The sequence below is a fragment of the Passer domesticus genome, chromosome 7 (genome assembly GCF_036417665.1).
Source record: "Passer domesticus isolate bPasDom1 chromosome 7, bPasDom1.hap1, whole genome shotgun sequence".
Lineage (NCBI taxonomy): Eukaryota > Metazoa > Chordata > Aves > Passeriformes > Passeridae > Passer > Passer domesticus.
Genome location: NC_087480.1, coordinates 53044764 through 53064399, shown reverse-complemented (window position 1 = coordinate 53064399; position 19636 = coordinate 53044764). Strand labels below are relative to the sequence as shown.

Sequence of the window (19636 nt, the reverse complement as noted above, 5' to 3'; positions counted from 1 at the left end):
TAATTTGTAAGATAATTAATATATTTCAATAGCAGTGTCAAGTTCTTATTTATCTATTGTGAGGAGGCAAAACACATTCTGCATTTCATTTTTATACTTTAAATGATTTTGTTAAGTTACTGTCACTTTAACACTTTCTCATACTTCTTGCAGGGATTTTGTAAGCTAGTTGTGTGTCTGCTCTTCCATTTGTTTTTTCCTTCCTAAGTGATGCCAGTGGGATTTGAAACAGCACTCTAGTACCTCTGGATAATTGATTTTACTATATAAGTTTTGTCTTTTTTTAAATTACTGAAGTGATGTTGTTTATTGCCAGTGTACAAGGAGAAACCTGACCTGGCATCTGCTGCAAAAAATCCCACAGTGCACTCTCATGGTTTTACTATTTGTTTCTTATTTATCCATACAAGCAAGAGCAACCTGTTCAGTGCTCAGTCATGTACTTGGTCCTGCTCTCTTCAAGTTGTTTTTTTCCCTTTTTCTTGTTGCATAGAGTTTTGCTGTAGCAGAGTAATATGTTCCTGTAAGAAAAGCCAGGAGATGGGCAGGCAGGACCTGAACTTTTAGGGAAGTGTTGGTGCCTCAATGCAGGAAAGTCACTCGTTGTATTTCCATCCTGTCAGGAGACCCCATTTAGGTGGCAGAGGTGAGGGCTCATTCACCCCTAATCTTAAACTTCACTGCCATCCACAGAATGAAAATAGGCACTGCTTTCAAGACTTACTCTGAGTTTTTACAGCAAGTCATCTTTATCATAATTGTACTTATTTTGTCATGGTGTTAGATGTTCAGGCCTATTTGCTGTGTAATGAATTTCTGAGAAGGGTTGGGGGTTTTCTGAAGAGGGTATGCTTGATCACTTGGATCAGAGATTGCACAGGAGAACTTTCAACAGCTGCATAGATTTGACTGCTTTAATGGTAGTTATTACTGTGGTAACTCTGAAAGAACAGGTATAGGTAAAACAAGGGATGGGCCTGAACTGGGAAAAATAAAGCTAAAAATACTTTGTCTGAAAAAGATCTTAGAGAATTAGCTACTTCTGGGGTATGTTGTTACTCCATTGTGATTAAAGGCATAGAACTTAGAAGATCAAATATTTGCCAGTTTTGGCCCAAAATAATAGTATTTATTGTGAGAAAAAATATTTTTGTTTAAATTATATTGTGACTTACTTGTACAGCCTGTGTCTGTAAAGATCAGTATATGGCTGCCACCAGAGCAGTAGCTCAGCTACAGAGTGAAAATTAGAATGAGCTGCCACCACTGTATTCAGATGTTGTGGAAAACTGTTAAAAAATGAAAGCTTTACATTTCAGTAGGCCAAAGTCCTACTGATGCACAGTCACTGATTGCAGGAGATACGGACTGCCACAATAATACATGTGAGTGTTAGGTATTCTCTTGCTGGACAATTTTATAAAAAGAGATTTAAACCAAGCTGACCCACCCAGAAACATCCATGGTAGAAGTCTTAGAATCTTTACTGTGTGTTTGTGATTTACATATTGGTATTTGTCCAAAATAGATAAGTTGCAAAATGCTTATGTCTCAACTGAAATCATAATCCTCTCCAGACTCCCTAAATCTAATGTGGAGTGACATTATAAGAAGAAGAAGCAGTTGGATTTGAAGAACTCACTGCTTGTCTTGAGTTTATTGTTTTAATTCAGGTAGCAGGGGTTTTTATTTTTAAAAAAAAAGGAAAGCCCAGCTCAAAATTGAGTGTTGCATGTCGGGACCTGTAGTTGGCATCTTCATAAAAAGGATGCACAAACCTTTCAGCCTTTCAGGGCCAATGTTTTGAATGCCATGATATATATCAGCTACCCCAACTGACAAGAAGTTGAGAAAATTATCAACAATATTTATTAAATTCATGGATTTGCTGGGATAGTCTAATTTCATATTTTGGGGGTGGTTGGTGGTCCCATTTGTCTTTCCAGCCTGCATTAAAATGGGGTTATATAATGATTGTGTTTGATTTTCTACTTCAGTGGAGCAGCGCGACTTCATTGGAGTGGATGACACAGGAAAAAGATTGCTCTTCATGGCTAATGAAGCTGACTTGGATGAAGAACTTGTCATTAAAAGATCCATCCTTCAGAAGTAAGCTCATGAGTCCTTGTAATAGAAACTGAACTTGGGATGAGATAAAATAATTGTGTAGTAGGACAGATGGTTAAAGACAAAGTAGGATGAGGAGGGAAGAAGAAAAGCTACTTTTGCAATATTAAAGGAGCAGTATTTTATTATTTGTTACATCATTGGAACCAACAGATAGGCTTGTTTTATACCTTTATTAGGGAAAAATCCAGGGAAAGAAGAGGAATGCATGAAAAGGTAGCTGTTCTTGAAATGAAACCTATATTGCAATAGGTCAGATAGAGTTTAGATTCAGAGACTGTGAAGTGTTAGGCCTATAAATGAATAGGTCCTATTCCATAAATGAAATGCTGGTCTCACTGGTTGAGTCCCAAATGGATTTGTGGAGTATCCATGCGAGGCTCTCAGGATTTCATAACCTTCCTACGCATTTAAGGCACAAAATCTCAGCTGTCTTTCCAGGCCCCAAAAGATTCATTACAGAAACCATGCTATATCCACCATTAAACTTCACTGGGGACTCGGATAAATTTATCAAATATGCCAGACAAGCTGAGCTTTCTGCACTGTGTAATTCATATCCATTAGTAGGAGAAGGAAAGATGACTTCTTCTTTATGCTCTCCACTACAGTGATTTCAGTTTTCTCAGGCACACGTTGTCTGACGTGTTCTGTGCAAAGCTGTGTTGGCTCCTTGAGAGGCCAACCTTTGTAGTTTGTCCCAGGCTGACAGTCAGACTTTCACCTCTGTGAGATGAGACACCTGTGGAACAGCCATTTGAGATCTGGGAATTCATCCATGTGGACCTTTTAAGTCAAGGATGCAGACATCTGGGGTCTGCTCTCAGATAAATCTCTGCTGTGAAAATGCCTCTGGTGTGTGCTGTAGGCCACAGCTCAGTGTAATCTTTCCTTGAACATCCCACTACCAGATGTGAGGGAGATGCTCCGTGCCCATGGAAAGATGACACCTCCTCTGCCTGAGTTTAAGGATTATCCTAGAAGGAAGGTGATCAAGAGTGGGCCCTGTTAACTGTCACAAAGGAAGGAGTCTGTCCCAGCATGTTTCCACTGGCCCTCTCCTGGGCTCATCTTGAGCATGGCAGGGACCAAGCTGCAGGCAAGCCTTCTGTACATAACACAGCAGCTGATTTGTATAGAGTAGGAAATTCATCACTGATGCATTCTGTGGGTTTGTGCATATGAAGGCTAATAGATCTGTTTTGGGCTAGGGGAGGAATATTTTATCTGCTGTTAGTGACAAGCTTGTCTTTATGGCTTCCTCCTGGCACTAGAGGGTGGCTGTGGTATAATGACTTAGAAATTGCTGTAACATATGTGATCTTAGTTGACCCCTGATTTTACAGGTTCATCTAACCAGAGGATTCTCATTCCTATAGCTAAATTTATCAGGCTTTATCCTGCAGGCTAAACTTTGCCCTCAGTAGCACCTGTTCAGTTATATTGTCTTCAGCAGATCTTAAGCATTGCTGTTTGGGATTTGGTAAATGGAGTGTTGATGATATACAGATGGGATAAAAATCTATCTGTCTCTCTGTAGTTCTTACATGCACAGCTATGAAAGCAAATGTGAAGCCACCCTCCAAGTAAAGCCCAAAGATGCTAGGATAGTGTAGAAGAACAAAAAGAGATCTGCTAAATGTTAAAAAGAATAAAAAAATAAATAAAAATGATGCTTTGAAGCATCAAGCAGAAGTATTGGGCCAGTACCCACCTGGATGAGCCTCTGACATCTGAAACTGCCAGCTGTGGATGTTGGTGTGCTCTCTCTGTCCTGCAGCTGCCATCTTTGGGAAGCTCTGAGGGAAGTAAAATATATATGGAAATCATCAGGTAATTTCATTTGAGGCAAATCCAGGAGCTCTAGGAAGACAAAGGAAGACAAAGTGCTGGCAGCTAATGGTGTTTTAACCACTGAGTTGTCTAGACCTGCTCAACCCCTGATTTTCTCATGTGAGAAACAAAAGCGACGCTTGAAACAATCTTTGAAGTCTTTTTTTAATACATCATACTAAAGAGAGAGGAGAAAAAAAAAAGCAAGCCCTATCTCATTTTCTTCATGGATCATTTGATGTGACTGACTTTCAGCTGCCATGTTGTCTGTTTCATGATCTCTGGACTTTGTTTTGATGAAATAACAGACTTTGTGGCAAGATGGTGGGAGAATTTCCAGTACACTCATTTGTTCCTCTGTAAAATACAATAGACATCTTGAGGGTGTTGCTTTTGTTTGTTTTGCTTTTAATGGTCCCTTTGAAGGGCTATAGTGGTCTCGTTACATGAACTCTAGAACTCCTCCAGTGCTTGTTTTGTTCTTCAGATCCTTTGTCTATTTTCTTTTTCCTGTCTCTTTTTAAGGAGGGGAGTGGAAGGAGGGACAGGGAGGGAGTGGTGAAAGGAATGGGAAAAAGGAAGATGAGCTTTTCTTTAAAGCTAGGAATCTTGTTACTGGTAAAAATCTAGACCCCATACAGAAATGGTTCAAAGGCCCTTTGGCTTCCCCTCCTCACAGGAGGGAAGTTGTGTTGACAAAACATACAAAACTGTAGAAGGCTAATTTAAATCCTTGAAGAAAAACCTTTTTCCTGACCTTTGCCTTCTTCCTATCACTGGATTTCATGCTCTTCACTTTCTTGCCATAAAAGAGCAGCTGGTGAGGAGGGACAGGAGAAAACACCTTCTCCTGAGTACCTTTGAGTATTAAATACTTACTTGCTCTTGACCCGGTGTTTTGTAGTGGAAGTGTTACAGATTGAAACATTTTAGTGGAATTTCTAAGCTCATGGTGTAACCTGTTATTCTCTTTCTCAGTTTGGTTAGGATTTCTTTTCCAGATTTGTTATTTTGATTTGTGTTGTGGTTTTGTAAGTCATGGATAGCCATTTTGGGTTTGGGATTGCATCTCCTTGTTACACCACAGAAAGGAGTCTGGATTTTGCTCCTTGGCTTGCCAGAGCAAGTCTGGCAAAGCTTTCAACTTGGTGGGTAAAATTTTCTTTTATTTTCCCTGTGTTGTTAATCACCCTGATGACAAGTCCCACAGGTAGCATCCTCCCTCAGTAAACAAGTGGAAAACAATATCAAATACATCTATTCAGGCACGTTTTGGAGTGCAACAGGCTGAGCCAAAAGACAAATTTATTGGTGGTGCCTAGAGAGACTAATGCTGCTGGGGAAAGCATTTTCAAGGAAATGGTTCCCTGTTTGGGTAATGAGAGCTTATAAAAAGCCATGAACAGCCTGTGCATGTCATTCACTTTGGCAAATAGCTGCAAGATGAGATACTAGAATGAAAGAAATACAGTTTGGGGACGTTTCAGAGCCAGCTTAGGGCCCTTTGAAGAGAAAAAAATAAAGTTATGTGCTCATCCCTGGAGCCTGGTTTTGCCAGTGACATCTCTCTGACTTGGGTCTTGACAGGATGAAGGAGTGAGGAAATGATGAGAATTCCATAGCTGCTGCCTCTCCTTTGGGAGGGGGCAGAGGTATTTGTTTTCAAAGCACGAATACAATGGACAGGGAGCTTCTCGCTCCACCTCTGATATTTATGGTCATGCAAAGTGAAACAGTAAAAGACACCTGTTGGAGCAGGTCTAAATTTGGAGCATTTCCTTTTAAGATCTTGTGGGCTGTGTAGGGGTGAGTTCAGCCTTCGTGGGTGTTCTGTCTGCACAGATGCAGGTGCAGGGCTTCTCCTAGAGAATATGTTAATAAATCACCGTGACAATTCCAGCTACTTATTACCTCATGTGCTTCAGACAAAAAGGAATACCTCATCTATAAATATATGTAGTACTAACATTAATAACCTTGAAGTAACAATGTAGATCTGTTTTTAAGGTAATTTAGTAAAAAGAGGGGGTAAGATTGGGGAGTTTTTTTCTTCCTTTTCTCCTTGCATATGAAAGTAAAAATGAATGGTGTAGTATAATTCCAAAAGTCAGCATTGCCAAGAGGGTAGGTAAAGAAAGCTCAGAAGCAGCTTTGATACACTTGATTTCCTTTCTGTTGCCTTGGGATATCGTTCTTTTTATCTTTTTTTTTCTTTTATCCTGCTGATAATTTGTTTTAAATAAGTGGACCGTATATAAACATATAAACATGCTGCATCTTCCTTAATGTTTCTGCTTTCTAAAACTGTTATTCTTGGGAAATTGGCACCTCTGAAATACTCTGCTGCTCCTGTAGTGGTTCTTTTTCTCTTTTAAAGTCTATTTCCTTTAGAAAAGCTGGGAATGACACTGGTATAGGCAGATGCTCTGCACTGTGAAGCATCCTAAACTGAATAATGGGCAGCTGTCCTGAACCAGATCCAGCTGTGCTGGTGAAGAGGACCAACACCCTGAGCTTATGCCCAGCTGGACATACAGTTGAGTGCTCCATAAGCCACATTTGTCAAAAATAGGTTCATGACTTCTGATAGATTAAATAGCAGGACTTTGATAACTTGGTTTTGTTTTCTTTGTGCATTTGGGAGATGGCCCCACAAGCAGTGCCACTGGCAGGGAATGGGGGGATCCAATAATGCAACTCAATAGGAAAATCCTGAGGAGCAGTTCAGGGCAGACCAGGGGGCAAAAACTCTTTGCTGGTCTCAGCTGCGTTTAGAAGGAATACACATGCTAGCTTTGGTGGTGGTCTTTTCTTTAAAAAATCAGGAGTTTTCACTATTAGCAAAGTTTTCTGACTAAGCTTCCTTTGCATATAAGTGATATTTTGAGAAATACCATAGAAAGTTGTTGGATATAACTTCTTTTCTCTAAATATGACCTATATAGAGTGATGTCTTTTCTGTTGATCCAAATCTGCTCTTTCAATTAGTCCAGGTCTGGTCTTCTCACAAATAAAAATAAAATTTTCTGACTGGCATCCAGAAAATAAGTAACATTCTTTCTGGCTCCTCTATCAAAAAAATAGAAATTGTATGTGTTCATTTAGGTAATAATCCTTTTACAGATGCATAAGCCAGAAAAGAATCTGGTTCCCCTTCCCAGAATTGAATTGGTTTCACAGTACTAATAGGAATTTAGAAAGCTGTAAAAAGTTATTTTAGCCAGTAAAGTAAGTGGATGTGACTGAATCAAAACCAGGGAACTAAGTCTATTGAATAAAAGGGTGTGACTTTTACACACTAACTTCTCAAACTATAATCACACTTTAAAAATGTTGATTCAATCATATTTCTTTAGAAAATAGGGTTTTGCTGAACATTTCAGAAAAAGATACTGACATAAGAGTTGTTGTTGTTTGAGACATGCGCTTGGAGTAGATGTTCTCAGGATGTCCTGAGTAGGATTTGCATGCCTGTTTAGTTTCTCAGCTCACTAAGAGTAGCTGCTATAGCTAAAAACATTCCTTTTCAAAGAAAGTTTGTCCTTTTTATTATGCATTTAAACTTCACTCAACTTGTTCTGCTTTTTCTGTAAATTTCTTGGGGATGAGTGTAGCCTTTAATTTCAGAAATTGAGTATTTTAAAAATTATTTACTATTTCTAAAATCAGTGTAGCCAAATATAATGAAAACTCTTTGATGCTTTTATATGTTACACTTGTACAATAAACGTGAACATAGTATAAAAGCAGTTAATGAAACATTGACTTTATATTTTAAAGAACATAGTGCTATTACTGATTTTAATACTGTTGCTTCCATAGGATTTTATTGTTTTGCTGCTGCCATGTTATTTTATTCATACATTGGTGGGGGGTTGAAAGGAAGGTACAGCAAATCCAGGTCCTGTTTATAAAAGAAAGGTGTACAGGAAAGAGGTCATGAATCTCAGAATCTGGAATATTAGCAGGAGCTTCTCTTGAACGTAGTTATAGAAAGGCTTATTGTCAATGGCTTTCATTTTACTGCAGGATTCTGGCCAGTGTTCTAGTACACATAAGGCTAAAAGCAGAGGGCTTGAGGCTCAGCATTCGGTTTCTAATCGGCAGTAAATGTATGTTGCATGGATTGCCATTAGTCATTTGTCTGTCTGTCTGTCTGCTGCGGTCTCAGACCAGCACTTAGCCTGTGATTTGGTTTTACTTTTCAGAGGTTTCAAAGGAGGAAGGGATGACTGTATTGCTTGGACACCCTCGAGTCCATGTGACTTGGTAAATGCAGTACTCTGCATGAGTCATTCAGTCTGGACAACACTGAAGTCGAAGCTCATTGTTACTCTAAGCCAGGCTCAGGTCCTAAAAAGATGATAAATGGTCTGTTCATTTTAGAAAGACATCTTAATGCTTTTATACAGTTGCCACTGTGTACTTTTTAGCAAGGCTTTGAGTTACCTTATTTCACAGACTTGATGAGGAGGCATAACCGTAGTTCTTTTTGTGACATACTTGCCCCAGTTGATCCTGTGTGGTCAAAAATTCCTCTGGATGGTTTGCGTTGGGCAGAGACACAGAACAACCAATTGCTTGCTTTCAACATACATTTTCAGCCATAGAGTGTATTCAGTGTAGCTGCCTGTTGAAACATTAGGGTTTCAGCTTGTGTCCAGTGATCCCGGAGTGACCAGTAGGCGACAGAGGGGCACAGAGTTCTCACTGTGCAGTTGGGATGTGCAGAGAGGAAAAAAGCCAAAGGTCAGAGGAGTTATCCCTGCTTGTGCGAGCGCTGTCAGGCTCTCCCCTACCACATGTCCAGCATGTGTTCCTCATCAGTGGGATGTGGAACTCCATGACGCAGAGCAGACTGGAATGCAGAGTTAGTTAACACCCGCCGTTGGGGAATTTATCAGCCAATGTGGAATATGGCGGGGGAGGAAACAGCCTAGTTTAAAGCAAAGTAAGGGTGAAATGAGGCATGTGACTGTTCCTCTTCAGTTAAAAGGTCTGATTCTGTTTGGGGATGAGGTTCTGGCTCATGAACCCGGCCAAAGTTTGTGGTTCCCTTACTGTTCTGTGTTACTGATGCATTTTCAGTCCTTTAAATTGTCATACTTAACAGAAGGTTTTTGCAGTGGCAGGAGGGAAATACCCCTGCGATTTTTGCAGGGAACCATTCATCCAGTTTATTCTGAGAAATCCAGATTTTGGAGAGCCTTTCCTTTATCCCGGTCACCGAGACCCCAAATCACTAACTTGGAAGGGCACATAAAAGTGATAGCCTCTCCATTAAAATTAGCTACACTTGGTATCAGCTGAACTGCAGTTGCATAATATTTTTAGTGCTGATTTATTGCACTTAGTCCGTGGCTCCTGTGAACTCTAACCCGGGTGATTTACTGTGATGTTTCACACTGCGAAGAATTGCGAAAGTCATAATGGAAAGAGTCACAATTTGCAATTAGCTGATTGAAGGTGTATGTGGGCTCACATCCTTACTGGGTTTGCATTCTCCTTTAGTTGCAGCAAATATATATCTTTGAGAAAGTTTCCATTCATTCGGAATACAATGCCGAATTCCCTGTTGAATAGCTGTAGTGTGGTTCTCCCCAAACAGCATTGTGCTGGCAGTTTCTGGAATTACACAGGAAATGAAGAGCATAGCAAACTTTCCTTTCTCTTGCTAAGACATGCTCCCCAGGAGTTCTTCCAGTAGATCAAGTAAATAGCGGAGATCTATTCCTAAGGGCAGCATGTTTCTCCTTTGAGAAATCCTAATTTTCTCTGGCTTTAAATCCTTCCTTTCTTCATCAAATTTATTGCACCATTTCCCTAGAGAAAGCTAGGGAAGATGAGAGAGAGATTCCTTTTACAAGCAGTAAAACTGCTTATCCACTTTTCTAGGAGATTTCTTGTAGAACTCTCCTTCCCCAGTCACCAAATATTATGTACTCTGTTAAGAAGGAGGTGGCTGTTAGATCTTGACATGTGAACTGGCAATGCAGAATGCTGTATCTTGCCCCGTTACTCATTTTAGTATAAATTGCATGTACCTGCATATCTGCATATTGGCCAGCAGCAGCTGTTGGTATTTCTTGGGTTGATCATCTTGAAATTCTTTAACCTTCTTAAAAATGTGTGTGTATGTGAGTGTGTATTCATAATCAGGTTGGTGAAAACTCAGAAGTTTAAAAAATCTGGGTTAGTTAGTACAGGAAGATATAAAAAAGGAGCAACTTACATCCTTCAGAAAAATTTGGCTGATGGACTTTAATTAAACTCCTAGGGTTGGAAGCAAACCAGTAAGAAAGCAGGGAAATTTAAGTTAAAGCTCAACTTCTAGGGTTTTTTTGCATATAAATCATCCAGCAGCTGGTGATATTTGCAAGAACACCAGAGACTGTCTTCTAATATTCCCTTTGATTTTATTTCCCCCCCCTCCCCTTTGCTTTATTATTCCCAAGGTGTAGCATTAAATATAATTTCAGAGGCTGTGTGTGTCCTTAACTTCTCTGTCCCATCTCTATGGTGTATGTGTTCATATATGTATACATATATGTGTAATATATAGCTTTGTTCACTGATGCATTGGTACAGTATTTGTAGAACTAAGTAATTTTTTTGTTGAGTTTTTTTTCCCAGATGAGCTACATCATTTCTGAAAATACCTCTGAAATTCCCACTTCTGTGACTTTGAGCCTTAGCCAGGTAGAATAGTAATAACAAAATCATGGCCACTGGTGCCATAAATTTCAACTAAAGTATTGGGCAAGAAGTCTGATTTCTGTTTGTACTGTTAGAGATATTTATGCAGGGCTGGTCTTTCAGCAAGTGTGATTATTTTTAGAGAGGCCCTCACTCCATTCTTGCTTTAGAATGTGCTGAGGATGTGTGTGAGGAACGGCACCTGACAAACAGCAGCCAGACAGAAGGAATAAAATCCCTTGGGAAATGAGACTTCTCTTTATGGCCATTTTTCACTTCTAAGGCCACTTGAAAAATATTGTTCTTCAGGTAGATCTTGTTCCTAGATCCCTGGGTTAGCGTTTGGGTGCCTGCCATTTTCCCAGAGCAAGGAGCTACTGAAGACTTAAACTTTTCCAGTAGGAAAGTATGCAAGTACATACTTTGCAGCACCAGACGCTATTGAAAGAATAATGGACCCTTCCCACATTCAACTCCATTCTTTTTGCACACACTCCCAGACCTCTGGAGCCACTGTGCTAGCAAATGATTACGTTCTGTTTTTCTTCCGTAACTCTTCCTAAACAAAATGTTAATTGAGACATTGATTTATACAATTCAGATTCCTGTGTTAAGTCAGCACACTTAAAAGTAGCCTCTGGCTATTGAGGGGATAGATCAGTGAGACGAATTGGTGCTTGCTGGTATGTTTTTCTATATCTTACCCTTTGAGAAAATAGTCTGTATTTCAGATTTAAGGAATATGTCCTTTGCACGTGTTTGTTTTAGATGTACCCCCATTGTAGTGTGGCTTTAGAACACAGGATTGTATGTGTTCTTTGATTTACATTGCTATATGAAGGAAGCATACTGGAATAAAACAGACTTTAGCTTTTTTTGTATGTCCTTATTAGTTGTTTGAAAAAAAATATTACAATACTAGGAATATTATGTAGATTCCAGGCCTTCATATGTGATAGGGGTGACCTTATGCCTGGGAGTAAAAAATTACTTTTACTTTCCTAGACAACTGTTGAATTAAAGTATTTGCAGAAATGTCTGACCTTACTTCTTCCTAATCTGTTCTTCTTTTAGAAAAAAATAGAAGTGTTAATCTTTTTGTTGTAGATAACCATTAAAATAAGCAACCTTTGTGTTTACAGAGGAAGAGTTCTCTGGGAGATCTGATGCTGGGAGGGATAAGCTTCGTACAAATTGGTGTGTGTTATCACCTGTTTGCAATAAGGATGCCTTGTAATTTATACACAAAGAGATCTCACCTCTCCACTTGGCTTTGTGACCTTGAGAAATCTATTTAATGTCAGTGTCTCACACTTTCTTTGCTTTTTAAAATGAATGCAGTATTTCTTTCCTGTCTCATAGGGGGATAACTCGAGAACATTTATGTCAGTAGTGTGCCCTGAGTACAGGGTATTAACTGTTGGCTTTCCCACACTCTGAGTCAGAATAGTACTTGTTAAAATGACCTGTAGGAAACAGCTGATCTAACACTGCATCCAGCCTGAGCTACAGGTCATGTTTGAACCCACATTTTCAGTTTCAGCACTTGTATTTTTGCATGTCAGATGCCTGTTGTATTTATGACGAGTGTTGTGTGTTTCATTGTTATGCACTGCTGTTCTTACCACTCCACTGTCTCTAATTTCCTTTCAGTGTACTAATTCTCCTTTTTTTCTTTTTATTTGTACAAGGGCACTTGACGTGCAGCGAAAAATTTTCTTTTGCATTAATAAATACCAGCTGCTCCTCCTGGGTGTGCAGGGATTTGTGTACAGGTGTGTGACTCCTGGCATGCGTACGAACTGGTTCTGCAAATGCCAGGGCTGCCAGGGCCGGCCCCAGGGCTTGTGTGTCCTCCCTGGGAGGAACCAGTCCTGCTGCAGAAACCCTTGTGTCATCTGGGCTTTGTCAGGTCCCTATTGTTCTGCATAAAGGAGAAAAAGTGATGTTTATGTTTCCTCAGTTCTTGCATTTGTTTGCTGCTCTCCGCTTCCAGTTTGGCCACCTGATGGCAGCTTTAAAATGCTGTGATGTCAACTGTGGTTTTGCTACCTGGATGTATAGCTTTGGTCAGCACTTCCAGGATCCAATAGAATACAAGTATCAAACAAGAGTATAATCTTTTATAATTCCTCAAATAGTTTATTTTCACAGTAGAAAAGTAATTTTCTTTAGAATGTGATCACTCCAAATACTAACTGCTTTCATTTCTCCTAAACATTTTAAAAACATGACAGATACTTTTGCAATCAATCTGTTGTAACCCATCTTCCCAGTTGATTTGGGCAGCTGTGTGTGATCTACTTCTTCACTTTTTTTAATGTCAGTTTTATCCATAAATAGAAAGAGTGAATGTTTTCTGAATGATAGGTTATAGTAATAAAACAAAGTGATACTGCGCTACTGAATAGTGGCTTCATAAAGGTTGTGTGCATAAACAAAGTCATAATGAACCTGTAAATCAAGAATGCCATGAACAGCAGAAATGCCAGCCTCCAGAGCTGATATAACCTTGCAGTTCAATAGCCTGCTGCAAACAAATCTGTCACTTTACCTGCTCCTTCATTTCTGTGATTCAAGTTCTAGCTGATTGATTCACCATCTTGGAGGCAGTGGATGAAAGGATATGAACTTCTCAATATGAGAAAGGTGGCTAGTACTGAGTATGCATGAAAAATCATTGGAAAGTGCAGCACAATAATTTAAGTTTGTTTTACTTTGATATCTGTGCTTTGCCTTCTTAATTTTCAAACATGAAAACATGTTGTGTTTGCAGTGGAAGTGACTCACAAGTTGCAGTCAAGACTTCTGGGAGGCTTCAGTCTGCTACCTGCCATATGTCTGTATATCTACTGCTGATTTCACTGCTCTTCCAATGGCAGTAAAAAAAATTGGCCATGAGTGTTAGTTCATGTCTCAGTGGAAATATCCAGAGTCTTAGGATATGGTATCTTAGCATATGGCTGTTTCCTAAGTTCTAGATACACTGACCTGTGAATGTTTTTATCATTGGGCAGTGCCTGAAAAGTTATTGTATGGTGAAGAGTTGAAAGCTGAACCAAATTGCTCATCATCCAAAAGCTTGAAAGGAGCAGGGATTTTGGGAAGGTGATGTGAGGCCACCACCAGCTGGGTGCTGTGCATACAGGAGAGTTAAAGAGAGCTGCAGTGTAAACCAGGGAAAGATGTTGTGACTGTGTCTTTGCAAAGGCTGATCTGACTTCTCGTGTCAGAATTGTTGATCCCTGCTTGCTGGGTGCTGTATGCATAGGGAAAATTAGATGAGGTTATAAAGAGCAGAAAAATTTTTGAGCTTCAGAAGTATTCATTCAAGGTAGACACTGACTTGAACTTGGATGTGGTCTCTAAAAGTGAATAATATCTTATTTATACACACAGTTGAATGTTCATTCCCAAAATTCTGGGATATTTTGGCTTTTAAATCTATAGTGAGGAAGGCCAAGCAATATCTGTACTCATGGGGATCAAAATGCAATGGGGAAAAAAAGTGTATGAGAGCCCATTCTTAGCAGTCCTGTTTGTTACTTCAAGCAGAATTGTCACCCTCTCTGCCACTGTTTGTGAAAATCCATTGTTCACATCTCTGAGGAACGCGTTGTCATCCTGTTGAATAGTAAGACCCAAAACTGAGATTAAGAGTTACCAAAAAGCAAGAAGCCAGTGTTCTGCTGTTACTTGATCATAGTGGGCTTATTTGCCCATTTGACCACTTAGGGGTTTTTAGGCTTCTGAGTACTGTTTGTTAATGTAGTTATTTCATTGCTGAATGACAGCATGCTTTGGGGCACTGCTGTCAGTTCTACCATTGTTTGAAAATGAGAGGTGTTTCTTGCTGCCAGAAGTAGAACTGTAGTATGGTTTCTACTTCCAGAAATTCCTTCGTGGCTTCAGTTTGTGTTTGATTTTTGGCTGGTTTGCAAAAATATATGATCCAATCGATCCAGTCATGTTTTTAATTGAAAACACACATAGATTGTTTATATTAAAAAAGGATCATTTGCATGTTGGGAAGAGCCCATGAAAGTGTGTTTGAGAATTCCTACTTGTATCTGGCATGGAAAAAGTTTAGGCAATTATTTTGTGTGTGTCCACTGTGTATTTTTTTTTCTTTTTTTATCGATGTACGTCAGAGGTCTGAACACAAATAAAGCATGCTATGCAGACTAATTAAATCAATACCTCTGTGGAAGCAATTTAGTTTCTGGAATTGCTCTTCTAAATCAGTGATGTAAACAAAAGCCTAGTTATTTTTATATAATTTCCCTTTGCCTCATGTATGTGATTCTGGAAGGTGAAGAGTTATATGTTTATGCCTCTTTTTACAGCAGAATATTTGCGTGGCTGAATTTTTATTGAAGCATAATTCCTGGTTTCCTTAAAGCTGAGCAAGACTACTGTACACTGGGAACACACATTAATTTGAGTTGCTGTGAAAGGCTTTTCACGTTAAAGCTGTCAAGGCAGCAAATTGTCCACAAGTGTTTTTTTTATTAAGAGTTGTTTGCTGCTTTTGTCAAAACAGCTGCTTCAGGCACAGAAAGTAAATGGACACCTTTTCCTGAAAGAAAGGTGTGCAAAGAACAGTGTTTAGATGATGGGCTCTTACTGTCCCTCCTTCTTCCTTCTCTACCTACCTAGGCATGATACAGCTACCACTGCATTTTGTTCTGTCCCCTTTTTTTTCTGAGATTGGCTTCAGTTTGTTTTTTCTTGGTTGTTGTAGTTTCCTCACAGACTATAAATTCATTGTGCTGGTTCTTTTAAAATGTAGAAGACAAAGATATTACCTGTCTTAAAAGTATAGAGTGTAAAGGACTATACACTTAAAGATATGGTCCATGCTCCCATTAAATGTGCAATTCCAGCTTTTCAGAATAAAGCTATTTTCTAGTGAAGTCAAATTTAGTAATAAAATCTATTTGTGAAGAGTGCAGCTTCTGGGGTGTGAAGATTCAGACCTACCTCTTCTGTTGCAGTGCTAAAACTCCCTTTTCTTTTTAATAGCAAATTGAGAGCAGAGCCCAGAAGCATGGAATTTTTAGAAGTAAACTGGTCTTTAAAGGCTTCCTGTTCATTTTTGTTGTGCTTATTGCTTCTTACCTCTCTCTGTGTTTACTTTTTTTTAACTGTCTCTGCAAAAGCAGCCATTGTAGACTTGGGCCTTTTTTGTATTACTAGCATAGCCTAGAAGGTTAGCACAGGTCTTTATAGTTACAGATTGTTTCTAATACATTTTTTTCTTTATAAACTAAGGGCAGGACTGTACATGAAATCTGTTATTGTATTTGTGCTTTGTACTCATGCACTTGTTGACTGTTTTACAAGCCAGTAACGTAGTAGCCACAGGCTAGGAAGCTTGCCCAGAAATCTGGCATATTTAATTAGTGCTAGTAAACAAGCAGAGTTTCAAATTTAATTTTTCCTTCTTTAATTCCTATAAACCTCAAGCCATTTAAAACTTAATTTTGACACTAGTTTCGTTTATGCAGTTGGATAATACTGAAACAGTCTACAACCACAGACAGAATGGTCCCAGTCTTTTCCAAGCAAGAAGGGAATAGAAGTTGTTTTGTTTTAATAGTATCTGAGGTTGATGTAAAATTGTAAATGATAATCTTCAGGTCATCCACTACCCATATTCTTTTTCTTTCTCTTAGGCTAAATGTTTCAAGATGAGGCAATTGTCCTACCGTGAGTTTAGCCTTGCAAAGGACAGGGACTGGATTTGTTGCTGCTCTGGTTTTTGTACAGAGAGCTCTTCGAAGGGTGAATGATGGAACATCTGAGCTCTGGTACTTGCCATGGCCAGTTTATTGCTTCTAGGCTGTGAGGTTTAAATTCACTGCCCCAGGTGGTATAAACAACAGAGCATTCAGTTGCTGTCTTCTCACTTGCTTTTCAATACCAGCTTGTGATCTGTGCTGAAAATGATTCTCTACTGCTGCTTTCACTGTGAGGGACCACTGAAGTCTAGATTAATGACTTTTCTTCTATCTATTTAATTGCTGAAGCCACTCTATTTCCAGACAAGTAATGTGCTGGGTGTCATAGCAATAAAATATGTGGTAATTCTGGCCAAAAACTGGACTGCATAACTGCAGCTAAAATTTTCAAAAATCAATATTGGAATTGTGAAAATACACAGATGAGCAGTGTTTTATTCGCTGTCCTGACAACTTTTCTTTCAAGAATGTGTTTTGGGGGGTTTTTTGTTGTTTGTTTGGGGGTTTTTTGCCTACTTATTTATAAAGGCAGCTCCCACCTTAGCATGTGCTGAAGTGAGATACTTCACTCTAGTGTATGTGAAGTTTCTCAGTCAGCAATAACTGTTCCAGAGAAGGAAGGAAACCTGCTCAAAGTACGTTCTTGTTGCATTGAATTCACCAGGATTTTCTTCTGCAGTATTCTAATTGCTGTATGATCACTGTTCCAAAGGAGTAAAATTCTTCCAGCTCAACCTTAAGGTTTTATTCAGGTGCTACTAATGGGTGAAAGGTGAGAGAGATTCTTGGAAATCGAGCTCTGTCTTTAGTGCAGTATGTTTTTGTTCATCTGGGCTTAATGCTATAGAGTTCCAACTTTTAGCATCTTCCTGAATGTGTTTTAGTTGTAGGTTCAGTTTCTTGTAGTAATAAGAAGGAGCAACTTCTGTTATAGCTATTAACAAGTCTGAAAATATTAAATCATGAGTAATCTGGTCTAACCAGAAACTAATCCAGTGTGGTTGTAACCACTGTAATTACTTGTTAAAAAAATGCAAATTTGGACTTCGGGTGGATGTTAAGGTCATCTTATGGTGATTATACTTTTTTGTGTCTAGTCTTTTTTCCTTTTTTTTTCCTCTGATACTTATATTCCTCATTCCATGGTATTTCTAATGGTGTTTTGTAAAATGCCAGTTAGCTATTAAAAGAAGTAATCATAAAGTTCTTTTAGGCTGAAAAGATGAGTGATGTTTGTCAGTGGTTTCAGTCTGACTTCAGTTCTTCTTTGGTTTTCAATTCTGCTGTCACTCTCCAAAAAGAATGTTACACTTGCTAATTTTAAGACATTCTTTTAATGAAGTTCTTGTTTTATACTGTCAAAATATTAGTTGATAAATCATATAGGTTCTATTATACTAGAAAAGAGCATAAGTATATCTGCATTTCTTGTGTGACGTTCCTAGCACCTGGGGAATTTTATAGCAGGACTGGGCTGTACTCTAAAGTGGTTGATGTCCCAAGCTCTGATGGCTCTCCCTGTCTGGAAATCTCACAGCTCAAGATTGATGCAGCCTTAAATCTGAGCTAGCATGTCTCTGAGGGTGTATCTGAATACACAGGCTGAGTCATGACTTCAGTATAACCAAGTCAGGAAACCCCTCTGTTTTGCTGTAGGGAAGCAGGATTCATGAAGTCCGAGTGCTGATTCCTTAGAAGAATTTCCTCAACATGTATTTTTCTTTTATGTACCTTTTCAGCACTGCCAAGGTGTGGAGCAGCCTGTCCCCTGGCAGTCACAGCCAGGCTTCCTCCACAGTGGCTCCAGAGCCAAGTTCTGTGCCCACTTTAATTTCTGCCTGAGATAAAGCTGTTCTCATTACCTAATTAAATATTTTGACACTTGCAGTTGTTGGGATCTTGTCAGTATGAAGAGTTATTACCATGTCAAGTGCTAAAGTGTCGAGGTTCCAGTGGAATTGAGATGCGAGTACATATGGTAGTAAAAGCTTATTGTGAACCAAAACTGAGGCAGAAGCAGTAGTTGCCAAAAATCAACAAAAACCCCACAGGCCAAAGCATCAGCTGAAGAAGCTACAGACCATCAAGGAGCAGGAGCAAAGTATAATTCGCTTACAGTAAATGAAGGAAATTAGCATTGCCAGGTTTAAGGCAGAAAGTCTGGATCCAGCATGGGCTGGATTTGAGTAGATTTTGGTAATAAAAACCATAACACTTAATTTTTTCCCGTCTTTAGACTCAAAGCTTATGTTTCTTGCTTTCTGGACTGTATGTTTTGGTGGGATCCAAATGCTGCTTTGTCTAACATGTGGTCTTTCTTCTCCACTTCTCTTCTTCCTTCTAACCCTGATGATCTGCTATCAGACTCTTGTCAGGTTGTTCTTCGGTCTGGTGAAATTTAACTTTCTTGAATACAAATATGTTCTACAGAAAGACTCACAAAGGTGCACCTTCTGTCATGAAGAGCCCGTTTGCTTGTCAGGCAAAGATCCTAGCAAAGGGAAGTGAGTGATCAGCCTATGGCCTGTGCATAGCAACAGGTTTAAAGGGAGATTTTTCATTTTAATAAACTGGTGGTGCAAAAGTAGGTGATTCTCATGAGGTACTTGAATAGCAGCTCACAATGGTGAACCCCAAGGATATGTGTGACAGCTTCAATTTGTTCTGCTCCTGGGCCCTGTGAAATGCAAGGGAAACATTTATGCTTATTTCACCTTCGGAGGGTTTTTTTTTCTGCTTATGCTTTTACTTGCAATTTAAAGTTAGGGGAGGAAGAATTTATTTTTGCCTATGTATTTTAGTACCACAAAGGGATGCCCTTTCCTTAAATTTCCAAATTTTGAGGATTGTATATTCTAAGTAAGGATCACCTCACCTGGGAGGTGTAGAAGGTCTTCAGAGCCTTGTCATGCAAGGCTCACGCTGCAAATACAGTCTTATTTGCCTCTGAGTCCAGGCCAGTGGCATGAAGAAATTGAGTCAGCCTTGCTGTGTTTAAGCTACATATTGCTAGTGACCTGCAGCTTTGACCTAGTATTCCGTTTCCCATGCATTTACTGTAATTATTTGATTTAAAAAAATATATCATATGTCTACTGCTTAGCCCTTAGGGAACTGATGTAGGAAGGATCAGCAGGAGCTGCTGTTCTTCAGTAGCCTCTATACAATCCTTCAGCTTCAGTTGTTTTCTTAAAACTTGTTCCTCTGAAGTGTTGTCATCCTTTCAGCCTGGTGAT

General features: G+C 39.2%; 1 protein-coding gene across 1 annotated transcript in view; it reads left to right on the top strand.

Annotated features, from left to right (window-relative positions):
* Positions 1-19636, top strand: part of EIF2B3 (eukaryotic translation initiation factor 2B subunit gamma) — a 98908-nt gene that overhangs the window by 24416 nt on the left and 54856 nt on the right. The window contains exon 4 of the mRNA XM_064428702.1: positions 1998-2109. Coding sequence (XP_064284772.1) covers positions 1998-2109 — 112 coding nt within the window. The remainder of the gene's footprint in view (positions 1-1997; positions 2110-19636) is intronic.